The sequence below is a fragment of the Ahaetulla prasina genome, chromosome 1 (assembly GCF_028640845.1).
Source record: "Ahaetulla prasina isolate Xishuangbanna chromosome 1, ASM2864084v1, whole genome shotgun sequence".
Classification (NCBI taxonomy): Eukaryota; Metazoa; Chordata; class Lepidosauria; order Squamata; family Colubridae; genus Ahaetulla; species Ahaetulla prasina.
The window spans coordinates 306,013,897-306,029,562 of NC_080539.1; the positions used below are offsets into that span (position 1 = coordinate 306,013,897).

The window sequence follows — 15,666 nt, forward strand, 5'->3', positions numbered from 1 at the left end:
CAAAACAAGTACAGGGGAGATATATGAATGGATAAACTTTTTAATCCTTTTTGCCTTGTTAGTTTTTAAAATCCGATTTCTCCTGCTTCTAACAGCCCTGAAAATTTTATATTTAGGGAAAAAAATCATGTAAGATACCAGTTTGTTTTATCTTCCATAAAATATAATTCCATTATTTTATCTCATCAGTTCATTGAATCTTCATTGGACACATTTCAGAGCTCAGCTGCCTCTTTTTTGGATTTCACTAAATTGGAATACTTCTATCTACAATCACATTTTGTTCCATTACTCATTTCTGTCACCTCCACTTGGAGGTTTTTGCACTTGCAAGAGCTTCTGTTCTAATAATCTGGACATAAAATGGGGGTATGCAGTCTTCACTATTCCTACGGTAGTAGTGAGCTGGAACATCTCCAATGTTCTCAGATATAGACTTCTCCCTCTGTCTCGTTGCAAGTTACTAAGGTGATGGAGATTATGCAAAAGATTTTGGTTTGTAGCTGACTTTCTCCTCAACCTTTCTCCCGTGTTCTTTACCTCTGAACATGTATGAGAAGAACAATAGTGTGATGTATAGAGTTTGAAAGAGAGGATGTATATAACTGTACAAAAGAGATTCACATTCACTCCAATATTAAATGCTTGTTTTGAATTGTTATAACATATTATGATCATACAAGTAGTCTTTGTTTACTAACCATTGAGTTGACCATTTACAGTTACAATGGTACTGCAGAAGTAATTTCATGACCCATTTATGACTTAAGATACTTATGTAGTCCACTAGATGGTGCTAAATTACCATAAACATTTGGATAGTATATTGGTAGCTGGGTATTAATATGCCATTTCTAAATAATTTAATTTCCTGCTAGCTGTAATATTAGAGAATATGACAGAATAAAATAAATAGAAATGAAATTTTAATTTATATCCGTATTAAAAAAATCATACCTTTTAATGTCAGAGAAACATAATGCTGGAATTGAAATGAAAAATATAATCAGATCCATCAGCCTAAACTGAGACATAATTCTGGACAGACATAGGAAACCTAAATTCTTCTATATATTTTTTTATAATTCCTATAAGCTGTTGTCGTGGCCTTTGCTTGTAGAGTATCATAAAAATCAATAAAATAAACATGGTTTTGAACTTTTCTGTTCTGATTTGCCCACAGATGTGTAACTACAATTTTTAATTTATTTACCACAATTAGATTCATAGAGCTGATCCATTATTTGCCAAATATATATTGCAAAACACTTCCAAAATTTCTTTTCAGGCAATACAGCAATTCTAAAAAGATATGTTGAAAGCAGGATAGATTGAAAATTATTCTTACAAGTATATCAAACCTTCATTATTCACAAAAGCTGTTCCAGACAAATATGAAATGAACTTAATTATTGCATTTAATAGTTTTGGATCAGATGGCATTGCTTTTTTGAGTTATTTTGTCAGTATCAGATATAGTACCAGATAAAGTTGTCTTGTCAAATATTTTATGTGTTTTCCTGAACAATTACAGTCTGGATGGTTACAGCTCAGTTATGCCCCTTTTGTTTTTCTGCAAGAAACATTTATATAAGATAAGTAAGTCACATCTTCGCAAATATTCAGTGATATATATCATAGATATGTAGTTGATTCCGTATGCCAAGGACATATTTACTGCAGTTCAGATTAGTAGTATCCTGTTTCCCCCAAAATAAGATATCCCCTGATAATAAGCCCAATCGGGCTTTTGGGCGCATGGCAATAAGGGCATAGCTTATTTCAGAGTTCAAAAAAGTATAAGACAGGGTCTTATTTTTGGGGAAACACGGTACAGTTTTGCCTTCCATCCCTCTCAGGTTTACTGTTTGAAACATTAAGAAAAAGTTGGGCCGGAATAGCTCAGGCTGGTAAAGCCTGTTATTAAGAACACAAAGCCTGCAATTATTGCAGGTTCAAGCCCGGCCCAAGGTTGACTCAGCCTTCCATCCTTTATAAGGTAGGTAAAATGAGGACCCAGATTGTTGGGGGGGCAATAAGTTGACTTTGTAAAAATATACAAATAGAATGAGACTATTGCCTTATACACTGTCTACGGAGTCTTCGGAGAAGGGCGGGGTATAAATGTAAACAAAAAAAAAAAGTGTTAAGTAACCTTTATGGAGATTGACATTTCTGTGATTTGTCCACCTTGATTCATCCCATTGTGTCTCTTTAGGAGTAAGAGTAAATATTAAATGTTTCAGTTTATCCTAAATATTGTAATGAATCTACTAATCCACTTCAAAAGTAAATTTTCCATTGCAATGAAATCAGATATTTGGAAAATATTGGTACTTTTTAAATTATGCAGATATGCTTCGGCAACAACAATACATGTTTGCCAATTTTTGAGATTATTTGTATCACTTTTCAGTGAATTGATATTGTTATTTGCCATTACTTTGAAAGTTGATACAGTTAGCTGCTCACACTGTTCATTCTATTTTCTTTCTGCTACAGATTAAGAAAGCCTATAGACAGAAGGCCCTGACCTGTCATCCAGATAAACATCCAGATAATCCCAAAGCAGGTATGGAGACTTGTGATAAAAATCTGTCTGGCTCTCCTTATAACTGTTTTCCATGTGGTCCATCAGGAGAGAATAATGACATATAACAATTCTTCTGAAATCAGTAACAGTTAGGCAAGATGGTAGTTTCTGTGAGACAAGTTACAAGATAGTCACTGGATATAATCTGGTTCTTTCTTAGCATTAAAGGGTTGGTACTGATATCTCTTATTCAACCTCATCATTTAGGTGTTTACATTTTTCACATGTGGACAGTAGGCAACCAAGGGCTGCCAACACTTTTGCTACAAGTTCACTCTGACAGGAGAGAAACTTCCACTGATGGTTAAGAGAAGAGCAGAGCCAGTCTCACTGTTGCTGCCGTGAAACTTGAGCAGCGGCAATTATCTTTGTAAACTGCCCAGAGTTGGAGTTAATTGTGCAGCCATATAAATTTTCATAAATAAATAAAATTAATCTCCATTGCTGAACAATTGCTTGTCAGTAGTTTAGTTGGTGCAGCTCCATAGCTTGCTCTATTCTTGAGGGAGATCCAGTGTTGTCCTTAGAGTAAGTCCTTCTAATAGATGACCACAAAGGCCTACCTTACCAGTGATCTTTACCACAGATGCTGCAATCATCATTACCAAGGAGCCCATCGGTGCCAAGGAACCTGTTAGTCTTTAATCTAGCAATACAGATACTGGTATTATCACTAATGTATCCATCCCATCTATCTTTTCAAATGGCCTGTCATTAAAGCAAGTGTGGCCCCAGAGCCATGTTGGGGGGACAAAAGGTTATGGATTAGAGGGTCTCCTGTATTTCATTAGCAGATGGATTAGTCTTCCTTCCACTCTCTGCCTTCTACCTGCAAAGTATCCTTCTCATCCAGTGCTTTTCCCCTTCTACTTCAGAGGCCAACCAAGGCAGTCTTGATTTGTTCTTACATGTCAGGATGATTCTTTTGGTCCTTTTAAATGTGTTTCTTTTTGGGGAATTGTATTATTACTTATATTTGTGGAAAAAAACTGAAATATTTAAGGATGTAGAACTTAGAAATCTTTAATTAGGTATAAACTTAATAACCAACAATATCAAATTGAGTTTTAAAAGGTAGGGCAAGTTCTATAATAAGTTTAATTTCTCATGTTATATGATGCTTGGTCCTATTGTGTTTTAATTTTTTATTCAAGTAAAGTGAATAAATGATACGTACCTAAAATGATACAAATATGCTTACTTTTTTAAATGTTCTGTTCTGTAGCTGAACTCTTCCATCAATTGTCTCAGGCATTAACAGTTCTAACAGATGCAGCAGCAAGGGTAAGGAATTTGATTCTGTATTATAAATGCAAAAAATCTTTTGTTAGTTTCAGATTAGTGCTTGGACAAGCAAATACCTTTATATACACGTTTTTCAGCTGCTGAAAATCTACCTACCTATTGCTATTATACAGGAATGTCCATTTTCCTGCACACTTTTCAGGAAAGAATAATAGTTAGAGAAAGGCTTAGAAAAATATAAAACAGGTAGATAAGGCAACATTTTCTTTACATTTCCTCCTTCCATCAAGCTTCCCTATATTTGTTTAATGTTTTCATATGTGTAGCACTCAACATTCAGTTCTGTGTCAACTTCCATAGATGTCTAAAACTAAATTTATTAGTGAATCAAATGCGTACTTAAACATCGTATAAAAATAACATTGTAATTTTACTTCTCTGTACTGAGAATACTTTTACACTTCCTTCACTAATATATTCTGGATCACTTCCTTTTTCTTCTTTTTTGGTCTTTGGTAATGAAAGATACCGAAATATATAGAACTATCAGCAATTCAAATAGATCAATTTAATATTTTAAATAGCTGATTGTAATTCTTACTTCCTTTCAATGTGTTTTGTGCTGTTACTTATTTTGTAGGTAGCCTATGATAGAGTAAGGAAAGCCAAGAAACAAGCAGCAGAAAGGACCCAGAAACTTGATGAAAGAAGGAAGAAAGTCAAACTTGGTATGTTACAAGACTTTATTGAGAAAATAAGTTGCAAGATTATAGGATCTTTACAATAATATCAGATATACACTTCATTTACAAACTGCATATTTATATACCATTAAGACTATCAGTACAGCAAAGTACACTTAACAATCAAAACAGTTTTATCTTGTTCCTTTTTTTAAAAAAAAGGTAAGTTTATGGTCTTACTTTTTTATAGATTTTTAAAATATTTTTCTTGAACTTTTTGACATTATTTATTTATTTATTTATTTATAATTAAATTTCTATACCGCCCTTCTCCCGAAGGACTCGGGAGATAAAGATATCCATATAAAGGGAAAGTAGAAAAGATAGAAGTGCTGGACACAGATAAAGAGAAAATAAAGTTTAAGTTATGACTTCCAATCTTTTATCACAGATACAAAACAATTTTTTATCACTTCTCCCCATTTTAGAATTATATAGGTCCATGGGTATCACCACTACCATTTTTGTCCATTTTCAGCAAAAAGGTTTCCAATCTTTTATTTATTTATTTATTTATTTATTTATTTATTTATTTATTTATTTATTTATTTTTGTCACAATAGTATACACAAAACATTGTCATTAATAAAAACAACATCTCATGAAAGAAAAATATGTATATATAAGTAAAAGTATGCAACAGCTATGTTAATTTGATATAATTAAGGGAACAATAGGACAGGAACGGTAGGCACTTTTGTGCTCTTATGCACGCCCCTTATAGTCCTCTTAGGAATGGGGTACATATTGTTTTGTCCCTAAACAAACAGGTTCATTTTTGCCATTTTTGCAAATTCTGTCATCTTCACAGCCTATTCCTCTGCTGTTTATACTTCTATATTTTCTCATCTTTGTGCTATAATAACCTTGCTGCAGTTACAATATAGAACACTGGTTTTCCATGAATCTTTTCTAACTGTGTAGTAAGATATCATAAAGTTTTTACTAAGTTTTATCTGAATATTAAATTCTAAAATTTGTATCATATACACATTTCCAGTACTTTTTCACTTTTTCACAGGTCACCCATGCATGATAAAATGTTCTTTCATGCTTTTCACATTTCCAATCATAATTAGAATTACCTTTATTTATCCTACACAATTTGTCTGGTGACATATAGCAACAGAATATCATTTCAGATTATATTGAATTTCTGACACTGAATTTCAAACCTTTTTGACTACATTCTTTTTCACTGATTCATTTTAACTCAAGTTCTTTACCCATTTTATCATATACTCTTTAATTTGTACTTCTTCAGTTTCAAATCTTAACAAAAGTATATGTATTTTACCAATTACATGTTCATCATTTGTATATAATTCATTTTTAAATTGTTTTATGGTCTATATCTGGTACTTGTCTATTTTACATTTTTCTCTTAATTGTATATATATATAAATCATTGAAATTAAATCCCTCTGCAATTAATTATTCTACTTTGCTGCAGATCTTGAGGCTCGGGAAAAAGAAGCTCACTCCCAGGTTAGCAAGGCAGAAGAGATTGAGATAACTAGGACATTAGAGCAAGAGGTAAGGTTATTGTGGTAAACAGATATTATTTTATATGAAATACATTGGTTGATATTTTCATGTTCAGGAGCAGCAATGGAATTATTGAATTATTGATTTCTACAAAATAAATAAATGATGCTGGGATCCTAGTTAAAATATATTTGCTTTTCAGGCTTCAATGCACAAGCAAACAAGCACACAGAAATCTATTATTCAATTCAATGGAAAGCACTTGCTTTGCATGGATAAAGTTTCAGATGTCAGTTTTTACATCTTCCAATATAACTTTTATTTGCAAACCTAGGAATTCTCCAGTAAATGTAGAGATTGTTAAGCAAGATGATAAAATAATCTGATGATATAGACCATTTTCTATGTTCATACGTCACACGTTTAAGAAACCTCTTTAGTTTGTTTATATGTGATCAGTAAAAAAAATACGGAGCTAGAGAAATGATAGGTCAACTTCTTACGACATTTCCCCCCAAAATTGTAAGTAGATTTTTTTTATATTAGAAACAGTTCTTAAAGCAATATTGCCAGGGTTTTTTTTTCTGCTACTCACCCCAGATCCAACGGTTACGTGAAGAGGGATCTCGACAACTGGAGGAACAACAAAAACTCATCCAGGAACAAATCCGGCTTGAGAAACAGCGAATACGAAGTAAGGCCAAGCAATCTTTTGCTTGCTTTTTAGAGATTGGATGTTTTGCATTAATTCTGACATGAAGCTTTTAAAAAAAAAGAGTTAAATTGGGAAATCCATCAAAGAACCTTTGTGTCCATTCAGAAGTAATTTTCCTTGTATTCACTAGAATGCTTTCCAAACTAAATGCATAGGATTACATCTTACCCTGTAACATGACTAAAGATAGTTGTTTATTTCCCAAGAACTTTATACCTATCATAAAAGTGAGGAAATGAAAATTAGTTTAATGAATGTTAACCAACAACTTTGTGATTAACTGTTCGTTGCAGTTGCTTCAGTGCCGACTGAATGAGAGATTTGCTTTTCAGTCTTTCTAGCAAGGTTTTTTTTTCTTTATTCTTATGGACAATGATGCTTTATCTCTGGAAATACAGAATAAATTAAGACATCTGTTTACTTGTATGTTAGGATAGTGTAAATTTATAAATTTTATAGCGTAAAATATATTATTTTTAGATTCAAAACTATTGCAACCATAATTTTCATTTTATTTGATTTCTTTGAGGTAAACAAGATGGGTATGGAGGGAATGGCACAGGAACACCCAAGCTCAAAGTAAGACATCCCCAAAAATTTGAGCTATGAAGAAAGATGAACAACTAATTTATCATTCCATCAGTAGAAGCCACATGGATCGCCTGCAGCCTCCCACACAGTTGGACTGCCCTTGGCATCCTCGCTCCTTATGGGAATTGTCACTTACTTCACCTTAATGTGTTCCTTGCACTTTAATCTAGAATCTAGGCTCTAGGATAAAGGTAATTAGAAGTTAAGTCTCTGTCACTTGGAATATTGACAGATTTCCAGATGCTACTTGGTGTATGTAATAAGTTTTCGTTATTCTAAAATGTGAATGCTTCCATATGCCTCAAAGTGAAAATTCATTCAATATCTGCACAAATTCTAATTCATACTATTTATAGTAACACTAGACAACCTGTAATCCATTGAGTCATTGTTTTCTCATTCTGTGGCTTTTGTTGTCATTCTGGAAATGTCCAGCCCTCTCATCCTTGATTTCTTCATCTCCTTTGCTTTTTGTTTTTTATCTCTGTTCCTGAAGATGCACATTTTTTGACTTCTTTGTCTTTTCTCCTCTTTTCCTTCTGTGCTTTTATTATCAATCTGAAGACATGCATGCCTCTCCCCGTCTCCCTCCTTCTCTCATATTATTTGTGATGACTGCTTGATCCTTGAGACATATAGCCCTGACCTCATCCATTCTTGTATACTCCTCTTCCTTACAGTTTCTCAGTGACATTTTATGTCATCTGTTGACCATGTTGTTCCCCCTCTCTTTCCACATGGCATAATGAAACTTACAATATTTAAAACAAAATATTTTATTTTTTAACCACAATGCTATATGGTACCATCATCACCTCAGAAGAGTTCCAACTTCCTGCCAGCTTTCAAAAAGCCGGCAGAGAGTTTTGGAAATGATAATCACCTGACTTTGGCTGATTGTGACAGTGCAGCAGCACAGCTGACTACAGCAGTGTGGCAGTGCTGAAATGACCACACCTTTGCCAAATTTCATTCCCAAATTTTAGATACATTCTTTAAGTCAATCTGTTTGGTCCAAAAATGGTTGCTTTTATGATGCACCATATTTCCCAATTGAAGGTTGAAACAGACAGACAGAAGAGTTTTTGGAATATATAAATAGAAATGAAAGTAAATTGCAGGTGGACCCTGCCTTGGACCCTGCACTATGTGAAACTAATTTGTGGCTTTTCTCTATCAGCTTCGATGGAAGTGCAAGAAAGAAGATGAAACTAATGGAGGTTACTCAAAAGAAATTCTACTGCAAATTCTACAAAAGGTCCTGTTCTAAAATGTCTTCTTACCATAATTGGCCTTGCTTAATATTATTCAGATTCATATGGAGCGATAAACTAGGCTTCTGGTACATTCTGCTTTGGCTTGAATGAGCTATATCTGGGTGCATTCAGTTTGACCTATCATTTGAACTAAAAATTCTGGTTTATTTTCTTCTACAGCTGAAGTCTATGATCTGGTCTTGTATTTTGAATTCTAGCTTGTTTGGTATCTTGATTAGGGCAGCATTGAACTATCTGGGATTGTTTAAATATGTACAGTAGTAGGAGTAAACAAAAGCAGACGGACTAAATTCATTAGCATATGTGTATTCATTGTAGAAGGGACACCAGAATGCCACTTTTTTATTCTGTATAATTATGGCCTTTCTGTAAGAATAAGCAAAGACTTTTTATATAAATTCTTTCATACACCAATGAGATCATACTATGATCGTTATAAATCTTTTCCAGACAAGTTAACAAAGGAAGGCATTGCTTAATGTGTATTAATATCTAATGTCACTTTGGTTAATACAAATTCATGATAGGCCTGCTTCATAGAATCCTTTGCTTAATCTAGCAATTCCTCTTTAACCAAATATTCTAGTTATTGATGCAGAAGATTTTTTCTTGTTTTCTCTTAAAAGCATTAATAATAACATGATCTCACATATAGGTTTTATAACTGTCCCATATAATATGTAGAATGGGTGAATCATGCTTAATTAAAAAAAATAGTTTAATTATCTAATACAACTCAAAGCAATCCTCTTACAACAAAAAAAACTAAAATATCACCTTTCTTGAACTGGCTTAAGCTTTTAAATTGAAGGGTTAATGTGACCAGATATAAGAAGAGGATGAATAGAAAACCTAAAAGTCCAATAATAACATTCCAATAATGAAGAGGAAATGAAAAATAATTTAGTCAAAGACACATTGGGGTGTGTGTGTGTGAAATAAAACATATAAATTACACAATATGATATGGACTGTTAGTGAAGCAGAATTAACATACATTAAGGTATTTAATTTAATTTAATTTAATATTTAATTTACATAATATCTTGCTTTGTTACTATTAATACTTAAGGAGCAACTGCTCAGACAACTTATGGTTCTTCCTGATAATATACAGCTGTCCCTCTACCCTAGCTAGAATGATCAGTAGGAGTTGCTGTCCATTCAGTTTTAAAGGGCCACTTATTGCCTATGCCTTTGTGAATCAGTGTCCCGTATAGTAAAATCTCTGAAAACTTAACCTATATCTTACAATACATTTCTTCTTTATTCTGATAGTATGGTGAAGTTCTTAATTTGGTGATCTCTAACAAGAAGGCTGGAAGTGCAGTTGTGGAATTTGCAACAGTGAAAGCTGCTGTAAGTTATTTTTGTTTATATTTTAACTTGGAAATATGGAGGTGTACCACAATGGCTACACTAGTGCAAGAGGTTCTGCAGACAATTATTGAAAAAGGTAGCTTTATAAAACACAGATAGTTCTTGTTTAACAACCACTCATCCAGCAAACATCCAAAGTTACAATGTACTAAATGAGACTTACAACTAGTCCTCAAAGTTGCAGGTGTCGCAGTGACTCCATGGTCATGTGATTGTGATTTGGATGCTTGGCGACTAGCCTCCAATTACGATGGCTGCAGCATCCCATAGTTTTCACCATTTGTGACTTTCACAAGAAAGGTCAGTGAGAAAGCCAGCATGAGGTCGCAAATGGTGATCATGTGACATCACATCTATAGAAGAATATAACTCCAAACTTTGAAGAAGATTTTCAGAACTCAATTTACAAGGAAGCTGTTTAGAAGAACAAATCTTATAGCCCTTTTCCACTCACTCCCCCATCTTTTGGTATGTTTATTCTGGTGCTAGGATAATTAGCAAGAAGAGAATTAGTATTTGCATTTACGTTCATTGGAGAGGAAGATATTATAACAAACGGGGCACTGGGGAATATACATTGAAAGGAATGTTCTAACACTGTTTTTTGCCTAGTGTGCTAGTGGCTACAAGCAGTGAGTTGCTTAAGAGGCAATCAAAAGCATTTTGTAAAACTGATTAGGGGGTCCCCTCCATGTCAGACAGCAGTGCAAGCTATCTGGAGGGAGGGTTCTAATCAACTAATTAAGGTCACAGAGCTGATCTTATTAATTTGTCTGTAGAGCAGTTTAGCTATGCGCTACACAGAGAAAAGCAGCTGTGGAGAAGAATAGCTTGTTTAGGCAATCTCTATTATGCCAGAGAGGAGAAGGAAAAAATGGGTCAGGCACAGGACAACGCCTAATAACTGACTGTAAGGGTGAACTCTTGATGTGGAGAGAGAAGCTGCAAAGATTGTAAATGCAGGCATTGTTTGCAAAGTTTCCTCAGTGTTGTAACTGCAAATGGTCACTGTCTGAGGTAGTTGCTAAATGAGGACTATGTGTATAGGACTAGTCTTTAGTGAAGTTACTGCATGTAAAATATACTGTAAAATGTTTACAATAGCTGAGAAACCACCCTCAAGTGCCTCTGGGTGAATGTCATTACTATGATGATTCTTTTTTATCTCTTTGTAAAATGCCCTTTTGTTTGATGTCTATTGATATTTATTGATAGATATTGAGGTCTATTGAAAGAATTACAATATATTGTAAAATGATACATCCAACTGGATTATTGTCCTACTGTCAGTTGATATCCTATATCAAGTGAAATTAATTAATTTGGCAATTTGGGAGGGAACTCAAAGCAAGCCTGGACTGAACTTCTCAGTTCCTTTTCACACAGCTATTCAATTATTTGCCTGCAGCCATTCTTCTGTTTGCTCAAGTTAATTACCAAAGTAGGATTCAATGAAATACAGAAACAGAGTGCTTTTTTTTTTATCGGTTAGGAGATGGCAGTGAAGAATGAAGTTGGCCTAACATACAATCCTTTAAAAATCACCTGGCTGGAAGGTCAACCACAGAGTAGCACAGTGTTTGCTGATGGCACTATTCACCCACATATATCCCAGGTACCACCAATACAAACTGCTTTTATTCTGTTTTAAAGTATAATTTTATTTTACATGAGTGCTGCCAACATATTTCTTATATTTCTGATTTAGAAGGCATTCTTTAAGCCACACATTTTTCTTTTCAGATTTATTCTAACTGAAACAAATATACATTTGTTTTTAGTTTGGAATTCATGTACACCCACTAGGCTAGAATTCATACAATTACTACTAATTAGGAATGTGGAATGAAATATCCACAGTGTTTACTTTGTTGGGGTTGGTTACAGAAGAAATAATATTAGTAGCTGAAGAAATGGGAGCCTTCGAAATAGATAAATGTGATAAGGGAATTTCTGATAAGGGAATTAGGATAAACAAGTAGCCCTCATCCTTATACTGGGAACTCATGCTTTAGACAGAAGTTGGGCAATCTATTTGATGCTGAGAGCTGCTCTTTTTATCAGATTCAGAGCTGCATGCATGTGCATGTGGACTGCAGATTTACCTCCCCCTCCCTTCCCAGCTATCACAAGCAGAATTGTTAGAAGGGGAAACAACACAGCTTCTCTGTCATCTGTAGACCACACCTTTTGCAACTATGGACCATAGTTCCTTGTCCCTACACTCAGAATAAAATTTATGCCTCTTAATTATTGGGAACGCTCAATATTTTTAAGCAACTCATTAATTTAATACATATTTTTTTTTGCAATATGCAGTATGAAATATCTCAGATACAATCTCCCTGAAATGTAATTCCTCTTAAATACCTTAACTATACTTTCAAATCTCCAAAGAGCTACATTTTAAGAAAATGTTGGATAGCCATTTGTCTGAAACAGTGTAGGGTTTCCTGTCTGGGCAGGGGATTGGACTAGAAGACCTCCAAGGTCCCTTCCAGCTCTGTTATTATGTTATGTTATGTTATGTTACATAGACTTGTAGACTTTAAAATAATATTTTAAAAGACAGTTTTGTTCTATGTTTATAGCACGATAGTTTTTTTTCCTTTTGTTGATGGCAAAAATGTGTTTTTGTGAAATATGATGTCTACAAATATAATGTTTTATTTTTAAATGATCATTTATTTTGATTTTATATCTTCCATATATTTGACACAATTAGAAAATAATCTGTTAAATAATTTACAGACGCAAAGTCAGATATGTGGAACTAGGTGATGGTAGGCAAACTAAGGAGAATCTGTAGGTACATTGTAAATGTGATCTTTGTTATATTATTGTAAGCCATCTAGAGCAGCCACACAGCAAGATAGGCAGCAAAAAAAAATCAACTAATAAATAAATAAAAATAATTCTACAGTAGTCTTCTCCCCCAATTTGACCCTTCTTTGAGTACAACTCCCATTATTTCCAACAAGAATTGTACATATGTGAGTTGGGAATATGTTCTTGTCCCCATTTCCCACCCGAACTGTTGTGGCCTCTGCTCAAATATAAATAAACAAAATTAAGAGGCTTTGGCCTTAGTTTGGCCTCCTTTTTCCTTTGTACATGACCTGAATACAATTTTCCGGCAATATGTGGGTGAAAAAAATAGCTGTTGTGTACTTAATGAGCAGGTATATTGCCAGATTTTTTTAAAGAAACATTTATTATGTGTGATAAGTAATAATTACTTATTACTTTGCTAATAGGGAATTCAGTAATTTGGGCTTAATTCACAGTTGCTGGTCCTGAGAAACTGCTTTGCAGTGACCCTGAGGTTTATTGCACCCTGTGTAGCTCCACCTTGGACATATTTAGAGCTCTTTAGAGCAATTGCCTTTCTACTCCTATTCCACAGGGCTGCCTTTACTGCCATAGCTTATCTTAACCAGAATGCATTAGAGAAAAATGCTATGGCTGGCAATACTCAACTGGATAGAATCCATCAGAAATCCCAGGTTATATGGGTTATTTGTTACTAACTTAACAACTGCAGTTATTCACTTAACAATTGTTACAAGAGAGATCGTAAAATGGAGCAAAACTCTTCAGCTACGCTACTTTGCTGATCAATGGAAATTTTGGGCTGAAATTTTTTTTAGTGTTTGATTGGCAGAGCTATCGCAAGCAGTCCCGATATGTATTAGATATTACTAAGTCCCATTCCTAAAAGTGAAAGCGGATCAACTGACTGCAATTAAATGTTTTTGCTCATGTTTTAGTAATAGAACCCTGATGTTAAGTAGAGGTAGTCCTTGACCTACAACCACAATCGAACCCAAAATTTCCATTGATGAACAAAGTAGTTGTTGAGTTTTGCCCCATTTTATGATCTTTCTTGCCACAATTGTTAAGTGAATAACTGCAGTTGTTAAGGTAGTAATACGGTTGTTAAATAAATCTGGCTTTCCCCTTGACCTTGCTTGTCAGAAGGTCGCCAAAGGGGATCACATGATCCCAAGACATGTAACTGTCATAAATACATGCCAGTTGTCAAGCATCTGAATTTTGATGATGTGGCCATGGGGATGCTGCAATGGTCATAAATGTGAAAACTGGTCATAAGTCACTTTTTTCAGTGCCATTGTAACTTCCAGTGGCCACTAAAGAAATGGTTGTAAGTCGAATACTACCTGTATTGCTTATTATTGAAGATGGCAACATCTAGCAGAATTGGCCTGATCTCAAAAAAGCTAAGCAAATCAAATCTGATTAAGTTTTGAATGAAATTTTACCAGTATATCTCAAGAGTTTAAAATGAGAAATTCAAAAAAACATTACGGAAGAACACAGAGGCAGATATCTTCTGTCTGTTACCAAAAAACATGGGTGTATCCATGGAGTCACTAGGAGTCAAGAATGATTCAGGAGAGACGTTAGCTATTGCCTCTTATGAAATCTTTTCTTTATTACTTACTTTGTTTTTTCTTCTTTTCAAGGGGCCATTTGACATGTCTTTGCTAAAGGGTTAAAAAAGAACTAGGTGCTCCAATTAAGTATATAGCTTATAGTGGTGAGGTAGTTGTGCTAAATAAATAAAGTCCTTATTAGATTGCAGAGGTTGGGCTGTTCTGTTCCAATATTATTAGGTGATCCATTAATTAATTACGTTTTTGACTACACAGCAGCAATTTAATGCAATTCTATTGCAATTTATATCAGCTCATGTACTTAGAGTTCATAGTATATTTCCTGCTAAAAAGTAGGAAATAAGTGTATTTTTAGATTAAAAGAGGATAAAAGAACGGTATTTTATCCTGAAGGAATATCTTGTACCTGAACTGAGAATAATTAAAGTGATAAGCATCTGTTCAGTGCTGAGTTAGTTTGGAAGAAGATTGTGGGTCACTTAAAATTGCAAAACGACCCTACATTCAATTAAAACATCCTTTAATCACATAGTAAGGACTCTATGTGCAAGCAGTTTCTGAAATCCTTAAATTGCAAGTAGACCTCAACTTACAAGCTCTCATTTAGTGGACAAAGTTACAACGACACTGAACAAAACAGACTTAGGACCAGTTATGAACATTGCAGGACCCCCAAAGTCAGATTTGCTTAATAACTGCATGATTTGCTTAACAGCTGTAGTGACTCACTTAACAGTTGTGGCAAAAAGGTCGTAATATGGGGTAAAACACTTAAGAACTTCCTTGTTAGCAACAGAAATTTTGGGCTCAGTTGTGATCATACGTCAAGGATTATTTATATTACAATAATTGAAAAAGAATAATTGAAGAGATTCTACACCTATTATTTATTTTTCCAGACAATTGATGAATATTATCTAGATAGGAATTAGTTTTGTAAGAATTTCAGAAGAAATAGCTAACATATTCTAACCAACAAACTACAATAAAATCTATAAAACATTAAAGATTAAAAGGTGGCAACTGTGACTAACCAGATGGAATTAAGTGAGGGATCTCCGTCTCTTTCACCAAAGGCCTGGATGAACAGCCGAGTCTTCATGGCTCTTCTGAACAGTCACAGAATGGGGCCATCTGGATCTAGGGAGGAAACTTGTTCCAGAGGGCAGATGCTGCTACAATGGAGGTGTCCCTCCTGATCCTGATAGAGGACTTT

General features: G+C 34.2%; 1 protein-coding gene across 2 annotated transcripts in view; it reads left to right on the forward strand.

The window, feature by feature from the left end:
- Nucleotides 1–15,666, forward strand: part of DNAJC17 (DnaJ heat shock protein family (Hsp40) member C17) — a 29,989-nt gene that overhangs the window by 2,187 nt on the left and 12,136 nt on the right. Inside the window, exons 2-10 of one of the 2 annotated variants that reach the window (XM_058162078.1) lie at nt 2,503–2,572; nt 3,819–3,877; nt 4,479–4,566; nt 6,035–6,117; nt 6,670–6,763; nt 7,314–7,363; nt 8,556–8,633; nt 9,931–10,011; nt 11,525–11,647. In XM_058162078.1, the coding sequence (XP_058018061.1) occupies nt 2,503–2,572; nt 3,819–3,877; nt 4,479–4,566; nt 6,035–6,117; nt 6,670–6,763; nt 7,314–7,363; nt 8,556–8,633; nt 9,931–10,011; nt 11,525–11,647 (726 nt within the window). The remainder of the gene's footprint in view (nt 1–2,502; nt 2,573–3,818; nt 3,878–4,478; nt 4,567–6,034; nt 6,118–6,669; nt 6,764–7,313; nt 7,364–8,555; nt 8,634–9,930; nt 10,012–11,524; nt 11,648–15,666) is intronic. The other variant, XM_058162079.1, reaches the window with a different exon arrangement.